Source organism: Harpia harpyja, chromosome 10, assembly GCF_026419915.1.
Source record: "Harpia harpyja isolate bHarHar1 chromosome 10, bHarHar1 primary haplotype, whole genome shotgun sequence".
Lineage (NCBI taxonomy): Eukaryota > Metazoa > Chordata > Aves > Accipitriformes > Accipitridae > Harpia > Harpia harpyja.
The window spans coordinates 38338375-38353556 of NC_068949.1; the positions used below are offsets into that span (position 1 = coordinate 38338375).

General features: G+C 39.6%; 1 protein-coding gene across 1 annotated transcript in view; it reads right to left on the bottom strand.

Annotated features, from left to right (window-relative positions):
• The window catches only part of GFRA1 (GDNF family receptor alpha 1), a 152135-nt gene that overhangs the window by 59758 nt on the left and 77195 nt on the right, over window positions 1-15182 (bottom strand). Inside the window, exon 4 of the mRNA XM_052799707.1 lies at window positions 1262-1601. Within this exon, the coding sequence (XP_052655667.1) occupies window positions 1262-1601 (340 nt within the window). The remainder of the gene's footprint in view (window positions 1-1261; window positions 1602-15182) is intronic.

Consider the following 15182-nt stretch of genomic DNA (forward strand, 5'->3'; position numbering starts at 1 on the left):
CAGCTTTCATAAACTGCAATAGCATCAGCTGTGAAGGTGCTGAACGCAACTCACCGGGCCAAAAAAAGAACCTGCTCTGATTTAAATTTGCTCTAATTTGGGTCAGCAGGAAACTGGCTCCAGACTTCCCCTGAGCTGCCGAGGGTAGGACGCTGCGTGCCTCCTCAACTCTGAACAACACTCAGGCACATCTGAGGTGCTATGGCTAAATGCTTAAGATCAGCAGTGGAGATCTTACAAACAAACTTCAAAGTAAATATTTTACCAGGCATATGTAAGTACTTAGTAAGATTTACATCATATCTTCAGTGTCCTTGACATTTTACAATAGTGTTTATTTCCTTACTTGCTAATTCACAGAACTGGATAATCTACAAGGAATTTACACATTAGAAATGAGCAAGATTCTTGGGCGTAACTTCAAAAATACAACATTAGCACAGCAACGCTGTAATATAAACATACACAATGCTAAGTAGGAAGAAAGCATTTCCTAAGGGCAGAGGAGGTCCTGTATGCCACTGTTGTGTGACAACCTGCAGGGACCTCGCTGAAGGCGAAAGGACCCAGTTTGTCCTGTGAAGCAGCGCTCTGTGCTGCCTCTCTGGGCTGAACAGGCAGAGGAAAGCAACTGGGAACTAGGTCACTGAATCAATGACCCTCCAGTTGTATCAGCCCAGCACCCTTGTCAGGGGAGGGGAGATAAAACAATTCCAAGCCCAAGACAGCTCTAAGAAGACAGTGGGATCTAATCTGCAAATGTGGACTCCGTTTCTTTCCATGAAGAAAAAGCCCATGAGTAGTCTGTGTATTGTGACCATTTACAAAGACCAACATGTAGCTTGTATTCACAGTTATTAGTGCTCACATGTAAGATTGCAATGAAAATAAATCCCATTATAATGAGTAATACTATTTTCACCTGGTCACTAATGGGACATAAAAGTCATTCTGAGACATCATTTCACAGAGACACCATATGAAAATGTTTCCAACAAAAATCTGTAAAAATTAAACTGGGGGTATAATGATTCCTCCACAGTGCGAGGGAGTAGCTGTGAACAGTTTTGGAGAAGGCACACACTGTAGCCAGATGCAGGCTTTTGTTATTCTGTTAAGGATGTCAGTGGCATTTGCTTTTTTTCCTGACTCATCCTTTTCCCTAGTGGATATTCTGACCCTTAGTCCTGGCAAACCTAGCAGTACCAAAATGTTCTCTCTGGTACCTCATTAATCACTCCCCTGCCATGTGCTATCTTACCTGCAGATGTAATTCTTCTTGCAGGATTCTTGTAAATTCAGGCAGTTTGGTTTCTCCCTGTCCTCATATGAACACACAGGAACAATAGTCTGCCGTCTCCTTTCTGTACAGGCTACGTCTCGACAGGAGCAGAAGAGCATCCCGTAGCTGTGCTTTGGGGGAACTTTGTCAAAAAATAGCCGGAGGGCCTTATGACATTTCCGCTTGTTACAGATTTCATTAGACGTGCTGCTGGTGCAGGGGGTTATGTAAGCAGATCTGAACCTCTTGCAGGTATCATTTAGGTTACAAGCTTTTGCTGCATCCAAGCAATTGTTCCCCTTTGAAAGTACTGGCTCCACTAGAAAAAACAACACAACAGCAGTAAGAAATGCGTCACATTTATATTGTGTTTTGATGTTTGTGTTTATTTCACTGTTAATGAGATCCTGGTTATATATTTGTTACATACAAAACTTTCAGTGCCAGAAACTGCGACCAGTCCTTACGTTTCTTAGGGTAATGGTTTAACGAGTGAACAAGAGCATAGGCATGCGTTAAGATCAGAATGCTGGCAAATACATGACGATTACACCGGGCAGGCTGTACTTCATCTTCTTTGTAGCAGACATGCAAGATGAATATTGGGTAAGACTTGGTCTCACTAAAAAACTATTAAAATCGCTGGTAAATTGGAAGGGATACGTTTGGCCTATCGCACAAGAACACAGTGAGAACATGGGCTCCCAACTCTGCTTTTGTAAAGCTCTGACATTTTTTATTTTTTCCTTGAACAGTATAAATGACATTCAGTTTCTACACCAGGTAACAACATTTAAATGTAAGTTGGGTACTCCGCAGAATGTAAAAGCCACATGCCTGTTACTACAGTTTTTGAGGTATGAAAACAGCCCACCCAGCCAGAAAGGAAAGCAGGTGCAGCCCCGCGACTGTGAGCTCTCTAAGGCCACCCACAAGGCCTGTAAGCTCCATGCTTAGTTAAAGACACTTTTATAAGATCTATAGATGCCACCTGAACCCTGGAAGTTTTATGAAGTTTATAAGCTTTGAAGAAGCTGATGTAGAATTAAAAAGTGACTGTGAATGAAATGCTTTAAAACAAGGAGTATGCCTCTCACACACCCACATGCACACGCTACAACAAGTTATAGGAAAAATTAAACTCGGGTAAAAGTTTAGACTATAATTACACATTTAATTTTGCAATACATTATCGAGATATTAAAACCCAATATATGCTTTGCTTGAAAATGAAGGCAACTGGCATTAGAATGAAAAATTCAATTAAGAATAATCGTAATGCTGCTTTGGATATTAGGAACGCCAACATCACAGATCCAAGAAAATACATTAACTTCCCATTGCTACAGAATGTGCAAGCCGAACAAAACATTTTGCAAATATCTAAAACTCTGCAGCAACCTCTTAGGGGGGGCTGGCCAAAGATAAAACATCTCAAATGATCTAAAGCTCTAAGTTCCTCTTAAAAAACCCTTTTTTTCTAGATCTTCCACCTTTTCCCCAAAACTCAGTCCAAGGCCATTCTACAACTCAGTGCCACTCCTCTACATTCTCCTACCACTTTGCCTCCCATTCCTAGATCAGGACATCAACCTTTTATCTTTTTCCATGGAAGGAAAAGATGATGTAGCTTGGTGGACATGCTACACCGAGGTACTGCAATTGTCTGAACTGACTGTGCCCAAGGTGGGCCTTGGTGCTAGCACATGCTTCACATTATACAAATACATCACCTGCTACTATTCCATGTATCTCACCTAGCCAGAAGTAACACAATGCCTAAGTAGCATTAGATTTTTCACTCTAGTGATATGCTGTAACTACATTCAGTGGGTGCGTGCATTTAACCTTTGTACATTTAACATTCACACTCCAAGTCCTTCCCAATACCAGTTTCTTGCACAATTATCTGCAACTTTTGGCTTATCTTCACAAATTACAAAATTATAAACATGCAACATTTGACTATAAATAACAGAGCCAAGCATTTCTCATAATAGCAGCCTACCACAGTTTAAGCAACACCAGATGCAGAAGAGATGATATCCAAAATACAACCCTTTCATAAAATTGTAATGTTTTTACATAAAATGTTGTATTACATGAGCTTACAACTATAATCTTAACTATGAACTCTCAAAGTTTTTTTTTATACAGTATATAGAATTATACGTCTAGTACAAATATAATTACTATGTAATCTGCAGGGCATATAATTATGCAATATATGAATAGTACATGCTAATTACTATGTGATTGCAGAGTAATTACATGGTTATTTGTGCCTGGGAGTCAACTGCTGAATTCCACTCTTTAAAACAAGATTCCATGGAAGAGCTTCGAATGGGGCATTTCAATACGAACAGACATCAGCTTATTGTATGATCTATTAGAAAGCATTCTTTAAAAGAAAACCCAAGATGTAATAAAGCACCTCTTTGCTGATAATCTTATAAATGTTTTCAATTAAGGCTCCAAAATGTAGTAAATGCTGATACAGAATTAAAAGGCACTGTGAATACGAACACCTCAAAGATCAAAAGGGACAGGTTAATCAGCCTTCTTTAAAAATTGAGCACAAGCCAATTCACTGATGACACAAACAGCAGTGAAAGTTATCTTGGATGAAAGTTGAATTAGGTGCAAATAGTTCACAAACAATAGTTATGCTCATTCATATCTTTCACACAATTTATATCTAGTCAAGACTCACATTCCTCTATATGTCAACTCTGAACATCGACCAGGTCTTTGGGTGTTTGGGTTTTTTTTCTAGAACTACCCCTGGCTGTAACTTGCCACTAGCCTTTTCTATTTTGATACATATGTCTCTAGCTATTGTTTCTGGCATATTTATCATCACATTATACAAATTATTTCTACCTTTTAAAACAAAGACTAACACAGCACGTAAGAGATATGCATCAGCTGCATTTGAATTAAACAAGACTGTCTAAACCAACTCTTCTCATTAATGCCAGCTTTTCCCAAGCTTTTAAATTGTGTTTTAATGCAAAACATACGGTCCAGAACACACTTTATGCTTTATTTTTTATTGCAAAAGTACAACATAGTTATTCCTAAGTCCTGTGGTAACTACAAACAGTTAACAATACTGAGAGTGTTTCTGAGGATTACTTACGCAGCAGTAATATATAAGGTCAAAATTTCACCCAGCTTCTGTTCTGCAAAGCTTAAATTATTAAGACAGGCAGGAGTTTGGCTCTTACTAGGTACTGACTACGTTAAGAGCAAATGGATCTAATCCAGAGCTACTTTTCCTGCCAGCATCCTTTGAGAAAGGTCTGTAAGGAGATCCTTTTTCAGTTCCCCCCTCTCTTGGGGCACTTGGATATGGATCGAGGGCGGTCAGAGCAGCAGCCTGGGACAAGTAATGATTCCTTCCCACCACCATTTCCCCACGCAGAGCTTCCTCTCTCCCAAGTCCACTTTGCCTTGGGTCCATTCTGGAAATCTCTGCCAAACAATGCAGCTCTGCGCTCCTGCCAAATCACTGCAGACTCCGAGGTAAGTTACTTCCAGGCAGGTGACAAGTGATGCCTCATGCCTGTGTGTGAGCCACTGGTTCCCACCCATGGCAAGGGGCCCAGCAGAGCAGATCTGCAAACACCGGGATGCTGTCTCCCAGCAGAAGTCACCAGCAGCTGGGAGCTGCTTCGCTGGTATGGGTGCTACCCTGATGCGGTGCAGGCAGAGTCAGGAAGAACACAGCCAGAGCCAGGAGCTGCTGCCTTGGTGGGAAAGCACCCGTAGAGTTAGGATGCCTAAAAATGTCCTCCTACCAGGCCGTTTGCTGTACGCTATGTGCAAAAACTCTGAGGCAGCAACAATTGGCTTACTGATACTAACTGACCTCTACGTGGATCACTGTCTCACAGGTCTTCTACTGCACATGTAACACACACATGCAAGGTGAGATGTTTTTTCTGATAAATTTTACTGATGAAAAAGCAGGCCTTGTATTATAGTACAGGGTGTAACCACTTCGGTATTTGTTATCTCCTGCACCCCCCTCACCCTGGCCCAACATTGTTACAGCTGCAACAGTTCTGGACTCAAGCTCCCATACGACAGCAGAAAGAAGCCAGCCAAACGCTCGTCTTTCATCCAGAGATGTTTCTAGAGTTTTAATAGGGCTTGCTCTGCCCTGTGTGTTCTTTCTTATGCTTCACCCTCTTTCACAGTCTCTTCACCTTTATCTTTCATCTTCCTTGCATTTCCACTTCTATTTCATTTCTGCACCTACTGAGCCTTTGGCTGTCTCCTCAACTCCTGTTAACCCCATGGTGCACAAGAAGGGATTCTCCGTGGATATTGGGAGCTTCTTACTCATACTCCCACTAGATGGAAGGAGCGAAAGGACTATTACTTGTTCTATAAGATTCTTATTAAACAGCAAAATGGACACTTAGTTTTCAATTTTCTTACAGCACATAAAAAGCAATTTACTGAGGTTGGCATTAAAATTACCATTACTATTTGCAAGTAATTAGCATTAGTAGGTTTTCTAGGGGTTTTAGTGAAGGGAATGCTGTAAAGAGAGCAGTAAATGTTAATGTGATGGAAAGCAAAATTACAAAGTGCTAGAGGTGACCACATGGGTATGGGCCTACTCCAACACAGGTGCAGTATATGGCATATAGGAACCAAAACCTGACCAGAATAAAGAGGAGAACCACGATCCCACTTTAACAAAAGTGCTGCTATGGAATTCACCAAAGTAATTCTGCTTTGTAAGAAGAGCAGATTAAAAAATAAGGAAAGCATGGGAAATATTGTCATCTGCATCTTAATGGATTCAAATAAACTACCATTTTCCTGGACAAATTATTTCTAATCCCAAATGGCAGAGAAAAAACGAGTCACCCCTGAGAAATCATGAGACTGATACATGTACATGTTATTCTGAGGTTCTACTTGTCTTCTACTAGCATTTAAAGAACAGTCAGGCCTACTTCAATCCTTTTCCATAATCATAATAAGCTTTACTTTTTAAATTAAAGTTAATACATTATCAGCTATAACCAGGGCTTTCAAAGCACTACCAAATACGACAAGATGCATGTTGAAATCACAATTGACAGCAACAGTAGGTACACCAGGTGACAAGTATGAGATTGACTCCTGTGTGCAGAAGGGCACACCCAGGGCTAGAGCAACAAAAGGACATAAACAAACAAAACTGCCTAAACTGAGACTTTTAGGTTCCCAAGACCAAAGCTGGAACATTTTACATTCCTGGTAAGTCATGTAAGTCTTTGATAACACAAATTCCACAGGTGCCTAGAATCCTTTTCTGAATACACCCATAAATCTACTTGAGGAGGTAAAGACTGTCTCCTGTCCAAGCCCTATAGAGATCAGGAACATTTACATTGCTTAGTATGAACCAACAGACATGATTTGGAAGTGTTCATCACTCAGCTACCATGTTATGCACAGCTGCTACACCCAAAGTCTTTTTCAAAACACCCTGGCCTTCGTTTTTATGAGACTCTGCTGGTGAATCATCAGTCGGGATCTAGAAGACTTTGGTTCAATGCCTTCCTTGACCTGGAGAGTCAGAACCACTGTTCTCATTTCCCAGAAGGGTTCTCAAACCATCTCGCTGTTGAGTATTCTCAAGAAGGTGCCCAGGAAATAGTGCATATTGCAAAACACAAGAGAGAGCATCATGCTTCAGCCCAAAGATGAGACCTCTCCCCGGGAGGCAGATTGCTGGGTTCTGGCCTGCACCCAGGAAAGAGAGTTATTTCTCTCACAAGAGCAATGACTGGAAACCAGGATTGCCTCCCTGAAGATGACTCCTTTAATTGTAAGTCTGCAGAAGTGTCATCCCATTTGTGCTCTCTTCTTCTAATCCCTTCTAAAAAAAACATAACCCTTTCTATACCATCGCTCCTCCCCTTCCTTCCAGACCAACCTACTGCCTAATCCATAGGGTACCCTCTCAGGCTTTGTGAAAACCTGTAGAGAAGAGCAGAAAGCAAAGCCATCCCACTTCCTCAAAGACTATTCTGATCACTAATAATGACTAAAGCACCATGACATCTTCTGCTAGGAGCCCATTAAAAGAAGAGTGACTCCCTACTCCCAGGAGCATACACTGATTGCTGTGTGGGCAGATGCACCTGCCTGAAGCTGTGAATTTGGCTCCTTGGGTCCAGAATCTTCCAACAAATCTCAGTTTCTGTATTTCTTATTGTCCATCTAGACATTTATTGTGCAGGGTTTTTTATTGGGTGGGTTTTTGGTTGGTTGGTTGGTTGGCTGTGTTTTTTAACACACTATTGCCTGTGCACTTTATAAGGATTCGGAGCATCTTGCTAAGGATTTTAGATTATCACCTGGAAGCAAGGGCTCCTGACTTTTAGGTGGATAAATCTATCTCTTGGTCTCTTCCTGGAAGTGTATTCTACTAAGAGGGCCACATGCCCTACATGCTGCATTTTGCATTGCCCAAGCTCACCACTGGATCTGGGCTCTAGTACTTAGCAGGACGCTTATCTCAATTTAGAGTTAGATCCTGCTACCTTTAGTTGACCATTTCCTGGTGCATTTCATAGACACTGCATATAAAGATTGCAGGAGAAAACTCCTATGCTGGATATGTGTTGATGAAAAAGGGGAGAAATGATGTCTTAAGATTTCCTTTGATACTTTCAGTCTTTTCTGGGGAGGAATGGGGAAGGCTGAGCAGAAAACTCAGAGGTGGCTGAGCCCTGTGGGTTGGCTGAGGGACATCTGCTTAACTTACAGGTTATGTTAGAGGGAAGTCTTATAACCCTACAGTGAACTGGTTTAAATTTTTGTTCCACGAGAGCAGGGAGGGAGAGGAAACCCTGCTCCCCAGTGTTAACAACATTGTGGTCTGCTGCTGAAATTCTTTCTGTCTTCACTCACACAAATACCCTGATCTATCACCTTTCATTTCTGCTACAAATCTAATGAAAGTTTATGCCAGGGTCCCTAGTTTTCCACCTGGCACTGAGGACAGCATAGTTAAATCTATTTTATTCACTAGAGTTATTCTGAATGTTCAATAATCTAAATTCAAGAATTTGGTTCTTTAATGCTACTTTTACTTCTTCTGTCCAAGGTATCTCACACAGGAGGCAGAAATATGAATAAAATCAGAAGCTGCTAAACAAAGAAACTTCCAATTGTTGCAAACTGATCCAGTCACTGTTTCTCACATTACCGTACCAATGATTTCAGTTCTACCCTAAAGGGTTTTAGGGTGTAAAGGTCATTTTAACGTATCTACACTGCACTAGCATTAGGAATGGATTATGCATGGCTGGGACCATATACAGAATATATTTTTTTCTGAGGGTGTTATCTCAGTCATTCCATATACAATTCATGCTCTGTACTGAGTCAGAGGCTGGTTTTGTGATGTGGAAGGCTATCGCCACGGTTTCAGCTGAGTTCTTCTAATTAATTTCCCCTTAAAATATTCAAAGTGAAAATGTGTTACTGCATATGCTCTCATGTTATACAGTTCAGTATTTTATTATTAGCTAAATACTAGGTCAACAGAACTGAGAAAGAACTAGCACACACAGAAATACAGAATAAACCTGTGAAAATATTCAAACCCAAACGGTTGCCATGAGAAGTGATTTACTGCACGCAAGTTCTCAAGACACAGTGAGGGACTGTTTACCAAAGTCATGCCAATTTACAGGGCAACTTTCAGCATTTCTTTTTATTACTGCAGAATTGAATTCACAACTTGTTTCCTCTTTTCCCCAGGCTTGATTAATTACCGTGTTAACATAACTACTGTTCTCCTGCTTATAATGGGCTCCCTCTAAAGTGCTGCCCCAGCAAAATAAACCAGGAGAAAGCTTCTAGCTCTTTGGTCTAGCATTGCAATCCTTTCTAATCTCACGATTTTTCAAATTTATGTTCCATTCCAATAAAGCTTGTATGAATATCATAGCAAATCAGATAATACAAGGTTTTGACCCTTGTAATTGATCCTTCAAGGTTCTTTTTGCCTTTTTCCAGTTGACGTGGTAAAAATTACATTTAGATGTGCTTGTTGACACTTGAGAATTCACTTTGTTGGTAATATACACTGTTTCAGAGAGATCACATTACATAATGATGTATTTCTAGTGCTTTATTTCTTCTATACCTACAACCCCATTAAGCTGTAAGCAAACCTCCCATGGGGCTGTAAGACTACAAGTATCAAGGGGGCAATGCTGCCATACTGTTCAGAGGGAGTATACCTGGAGAAACTATTACGTGAGGATACAGGGTTAAACATTAGCTACTATTTTAAAATATTTTCAAATAAATAAAAAAAGCAGAAAATAAAATGTTCAATTTCCATTTGTAGAAAAATACACATTTTAATGAACACAGACCATGTATGCCGGCACTAGAAATCAGTTATCTAGCAATGGTTTCTGTATCACATGACCAGTGGAATAAAGTGATTAATTGGACTGTCTCAGTAAATGCGATCATTACACTTTTAATTAACCTTTTCAACCTCTCGCACCTTTTAGTTTTGTTATACATTAGATTTTTGCAGTTTTCCAGTTATTATGCTTGACTAAGCTTAAAACAATACAGAGTTCTGTTAGAAAGATAAGAAAAACAATTCAAACAGCTCTTACTGTTCCTAATAAGAAAATACCCCTGATACTGTCATCATAAGGGTAGTTATAAATCAGGTGGAGGACAGACATTCTGAACTCTGTGGCTAGGTTCCTACCTAATTTTTGTTTTGGCAGCACACTGTTATTTAATGGCTCTGGCTACCAGGAAACTAGCTTTTGAAAATTCTTTCTCAACCTAGTTATAATTACTCCATATAAATCATACAATGATCAATTATAATAATCTTAGCTTCATCCATTATTTAAACTTAGCATTTGAATCTACACAGCAGGAGTGCAGGAAATTCCGAAGTCCTTTCTCTGCTCACTAACAACTGCTTTATTCCTGAAGTCATGCCAGTTACAGAAAAGAAGGGGCCAGATATGCTCTTAGCTATGACATCGAAACCTAAATAACCACAGATTTCAGACAAGGAAAGGTTTTTAGCTCTGAATATAGTATTTTTTTCTAACCACACTAGTTTCCTGTTGTTGAAACTAAATTCAGATTTTGCTTTCATTATGTTGGTGCACCAAAATCAGAGGAGTTCTACAATTATATGCACTAACAGCACAGTATATTCTTACTTTAAAATGGCCTAGACCTTTCTCATATGTATACATACATACACATTTGTACACACATGTGTATATGTACACAGAATGTTTCCATACTATTTGGCTTCATGTCTCATTTCACAAGATAGCTACTTATATATTTATTAATAAGCGTGAGAAATAATCCAAATGTTTTTGTCTAACTTAAGGCTGATTCTAAGATATCTGAGCTCAGTGTGATACGAAAATTAAGTCTGATGGAAAGAGGAAAGACACTTAAAAGAAATGAACTTTCACAAAGGCTCAAGCAAAACATCCAAACATTTTTAGAAAAACTTTAGAACTATAACTGGATTTTGAATTACTAACAAGGATTTTTAGAGCATTTTAATAAACTAACTATGTATTTTTGACTATGCAAAATATTAAGCTTATGATTATTACTTTTTTGTACCTTGTCCTATTTCAGTCTCAGCCATAATATATGTTATAAAATGTAAATATAGGGTCTGGTTTGGGGTCTAATATTTTGAAATTTTCCAACACATATTTTAGTGTTTCAACTACAGGCCAAGAATTGCTTTGTCAATAAAGCTGTATTTTTCGCTTTTATTTTTTTCATTTCATTAAACAATAAAGTTGTTAAAATGTGGGCAGTGAACATGTAAAAAGTGTTAGGATATATTAAAAAAAAATAAAGTGGTGCTTTTGCACATAGAGAACCGCACCTTTTCTCAACATCTAAAGGAAGAGTAATAGGTGAACCAAAGGGAAAGAGGTCGAAGGTGGGAACGTGAATAGTGTCTGGCACAACAGGAAAAGGGCTGAGAAAGCCCTCAACTTAAGACTATAAATGTACATACAAATGGGCACAACTCCAACACCAGGAACAAAAATATGAATCCATATGTCCAAATTTGGGCATCACATGAAATTTGTCCATGGACAAAGCACAAGTAGAAGCTCAGCAAATGGTGTGTAAGTAAAAATTAACTGGTAGGATTTTCAATTTTTTTTTTTTTTTTAAATAACAGGCATATATGACACACAGCAACTCTTTTCACGAGATAAAAACTCTTCCTCAAAAGTCTAACTGGGAACTTCGTTTAGCTCATCAGATGGATAAATGCACAGTGGAGGAACCAAGGAACTTCTCTGTGCTCCTCAGCTGGGCAGACTTTGGGCTGCCCAAAGCCTGAAAAAGCTTGCAGCATTTAGATTCAAGCAGAGAAAGGAGATGTCAAGGAAGGAGAGCTTGTCAGAGCAGGAAGGAAATCCTAGAAAGACAAGACCTCATATATGATAAAGCTGGCATTCATATTTGATCTTAGAATCACAAGGTTGGAAGGGATTTCATAAAATAATGCACTCTCCTGCCCCACAGCAAGACCAGCTGTGGCCAGAACAAATCCTGACTGATGCTGTCTTAGACATACTCAAGTCCATAGGACCAGTGGGTATGCGTGCAAAAGTGCTGAGGGATCTGCCAATGTCACTGTGAGGCTGATCTCCTTTTCATAGGTCTTGGCAATCAGGGGAACTTCCTGATGGCTGGAGTAAAGCAAATGTCACAAATAACTTCAAGAAGGGCAAACAGAAGGATACAGGGAATAACAGGTGGGTCAGCCTAACATCAGTTGCAGGGATATTATTGAGCAAGTCCTCCTTAAAGCCATATCCATGCACATAAAGGACAAGAAGGTGACGAAAAACAGTCAGCATGGATTTACCAAGGTCAGATCAGGCCTGACTGCCTTCTACATTGAGATGACTGGTTCAGTGGACAGAGGGAGAGTACGGTATCAATTTAAATTTGACTTTAGCAAGCCTTTTGATACAGACTCCCACATTAATCCTTGCAGACAAATTGGAAAAACAGAGTTTGGATAGGAGGACTACAGGGTGGAAACTGGCCCTGCTTTGAGTGGGATCTCAATGACCTCCAAAGGTCTCTTCCCACCTTAATTATCTGCCTAATCTATGCTCTAACCTGTTCTTCAGTAACTCCACAGCCTCTCCAAATAGCTATCCAGTATTCCCTATGCATCCCATTATATTTCTTTCCTGGTATCTAATCTATCACTTCCTGCAACATAATTCCCCTGTTTCCTGCCTAACTTTACTCCTTTCCTCTTAGCAATGGCTTTTTAACTTCTTGAAGACTGTCATTCTCCCATCTCTCCACTCTTCTTTTAAACTAGTCCTCCCCAATCTACGAATTCTTTCTTCATAACATAAGTCATGTTTTCTAGGTGTCTAAACTTATGCTATTTTATTCTCAGATTTGGAAAAAAAAAAAATGGAGATTACCAAAAAATCCATTGACCAAGAGTTACTGTATGAGTTGTACTCAGGAGATTGCTACAGACAGACAAAACCTGTTAATTCAAGAGTTGCTGAAGCATAGCTTACTCCAGCCTCAAGCAATACCAGTGTAGGTAGGGATGGTTTACACGCATTGACTGTCTACTGCAGGAGTATATATTAGCTTATCTATGACAGCAGCTTGCTCCTGATGGCTATAACCTGAAAAAAGAGTCAAAGTATATAAAACCTTAGTAGAAAAATTATCCTGCTTATTCTGCGGTATTACTCTTTCGGAAGGAAAATCAAGAGAGGATAGAGGGCTGGAGAAGGATTGTGAACTGAGTCTGACAACAGCAGCTGATGGGATAAATCAGGAAACATTTGAAGGCAGAGAGTGGGGAGAGATACTCTCTCCAGCATAACAAGAGAAGCTCTACAACTCTCCTGCATCTCCTATCAGGTAGACACGATGTCTCTGTGGTCATGACAAAAGTACATTAGCACATGTAAAAGAAGAGACTAAAATCATAGCAAAAGCAGCAGTAACAGAAACAGGCAGATGCTCAATTAGTGACAGCAGCAGTAGGGGTGGGGCGAAGGTTGCCATCATGGCAGCAAAGAGAGCAATAGAGTCGGAGAACAACAAAAGTCACAGCAGCTGTGGAGGCACGGAATAACCCCCCCTTTCCCTGCTGCTAGTGAAAACCATTTGGGGCAGTTATCTGGCCTATCTACCAAACAATATGAGCCTCATTCCATTAATCCACCACCAGCTGCTCTTCTTTTCTCTATCAGTTGGTCCCAATGCAATCCTGTTGAATACAAATAAATTTACCATAATGTGAAGAGGGTAATACTGGTAACTCTTGTCTATCCATGGATTTGCTGTGGATCAGCTTCAGGAAGCTTATGTGAGCTGCAGTCACTGAGTTGCTGCTAACTTCATCTTAACTCTCATTGCAGAGACTTCAAAAGACAATGATCAAGGAGATTTGTGCATTGAGGCAGGTGCACTTAATGGAACAAGGGAAATAAGATACTTCGGAAATAAGTAACTTAAATGATACTGACTTAGAGATTTAATAATGATTATGATGGTCACTATCCTACTGTGTGTCCAGAAGATAAAGTAGCACGAAATGAAGGTAAGGCATCTGTGTATGATGTATGTCACTTACCTACATGCAACTGGGGGTTTATTAACTTGAGATTGTTATGTTATTTAATAAATTAGACCACACTAATAATTAGACCACTGCCTACTCTAAACTACATTTCACTTCCACTTATGCTGTGTATGACACGTGGCAATCAACAGGAAGCTTCTTTCTGTTTTGTCTTCAGTGTTCTGGTCTTTCCCCTATTCTCTCCACTGATCCCTCTCCCTGAGCTAGTCTGGTTTGCCTTTACTTATCTCTTATAAATAAATGTCCAACTTCTCTTTTTTTCCAAATGTTAAAATGTAGTTTTTCCTGAAAAAGGCAAGCAGGAAATCAAATTATTTTGACTTCATTGTTAACTACGTGGCACTCGTGCCTCTTTTTTGAGGTGCTGCCCCCATGCCTCAGCTGTCTGTTATTTAATGTCCAGTCTGAAGCCCACTGAACACAGTATTTTGACTTCCATTTGCTTCAATAAACTCTGGATCCAAGTTTTATGCCCTAATTCAGCCTGTGCTTTAAACCCATTTGAATCAACTAAGCATTTGATTAAGTGCTATCATGAACTGGGCATCAGCTTACACTCTCCTTGGCTCCATTTTAACTCTAAAATACATACAGAATGCATTGGCTTTTATTTAGTGTACATGTTTACAAATATGTGAATACACATGTACGTAGGAGTAAAAACGACTGAAAGAGAAAACCAGTGTTACACTAAAATTAATTATTTCAATGTTCGAACACTAACGTAAAATGAATGTCCTCCTAATTAGGGAGGAGTGATCCTCACTAAGGAAAATGACAACATGATTTACATTTAAATAGTTTATTCTATTCAGAGTCACTTCACACACATGCATGCTACGGAATTGCAGCCAATTCTGGAGGGGTGAATTATACCTATCCAGCACCAGCAACACTCTCCAAGAGACACATGGATAAGAGATGAACTAAGAGTGTATAATACTCCTGTAATCAAAACTAGAACATTTACCCAAATCACTATTTTTTTTTTTTTTTCAATGTTAACACTCCTGATCAGGTAAAAAGTGTTACTGCTGTCAGGAATTCAGCCATGAGACTGACATCCCAACCCACATCCTGCTGGGACACTTGTGCAGTATTGACCTAAATGGATGGTTTTGAAATACTAATTCACCGGTATTAACAATATTAATCACATTCCCTTCATTGCGGGTGCAGCCAGTACAGTGTTGCAGAGACAGCAATTGT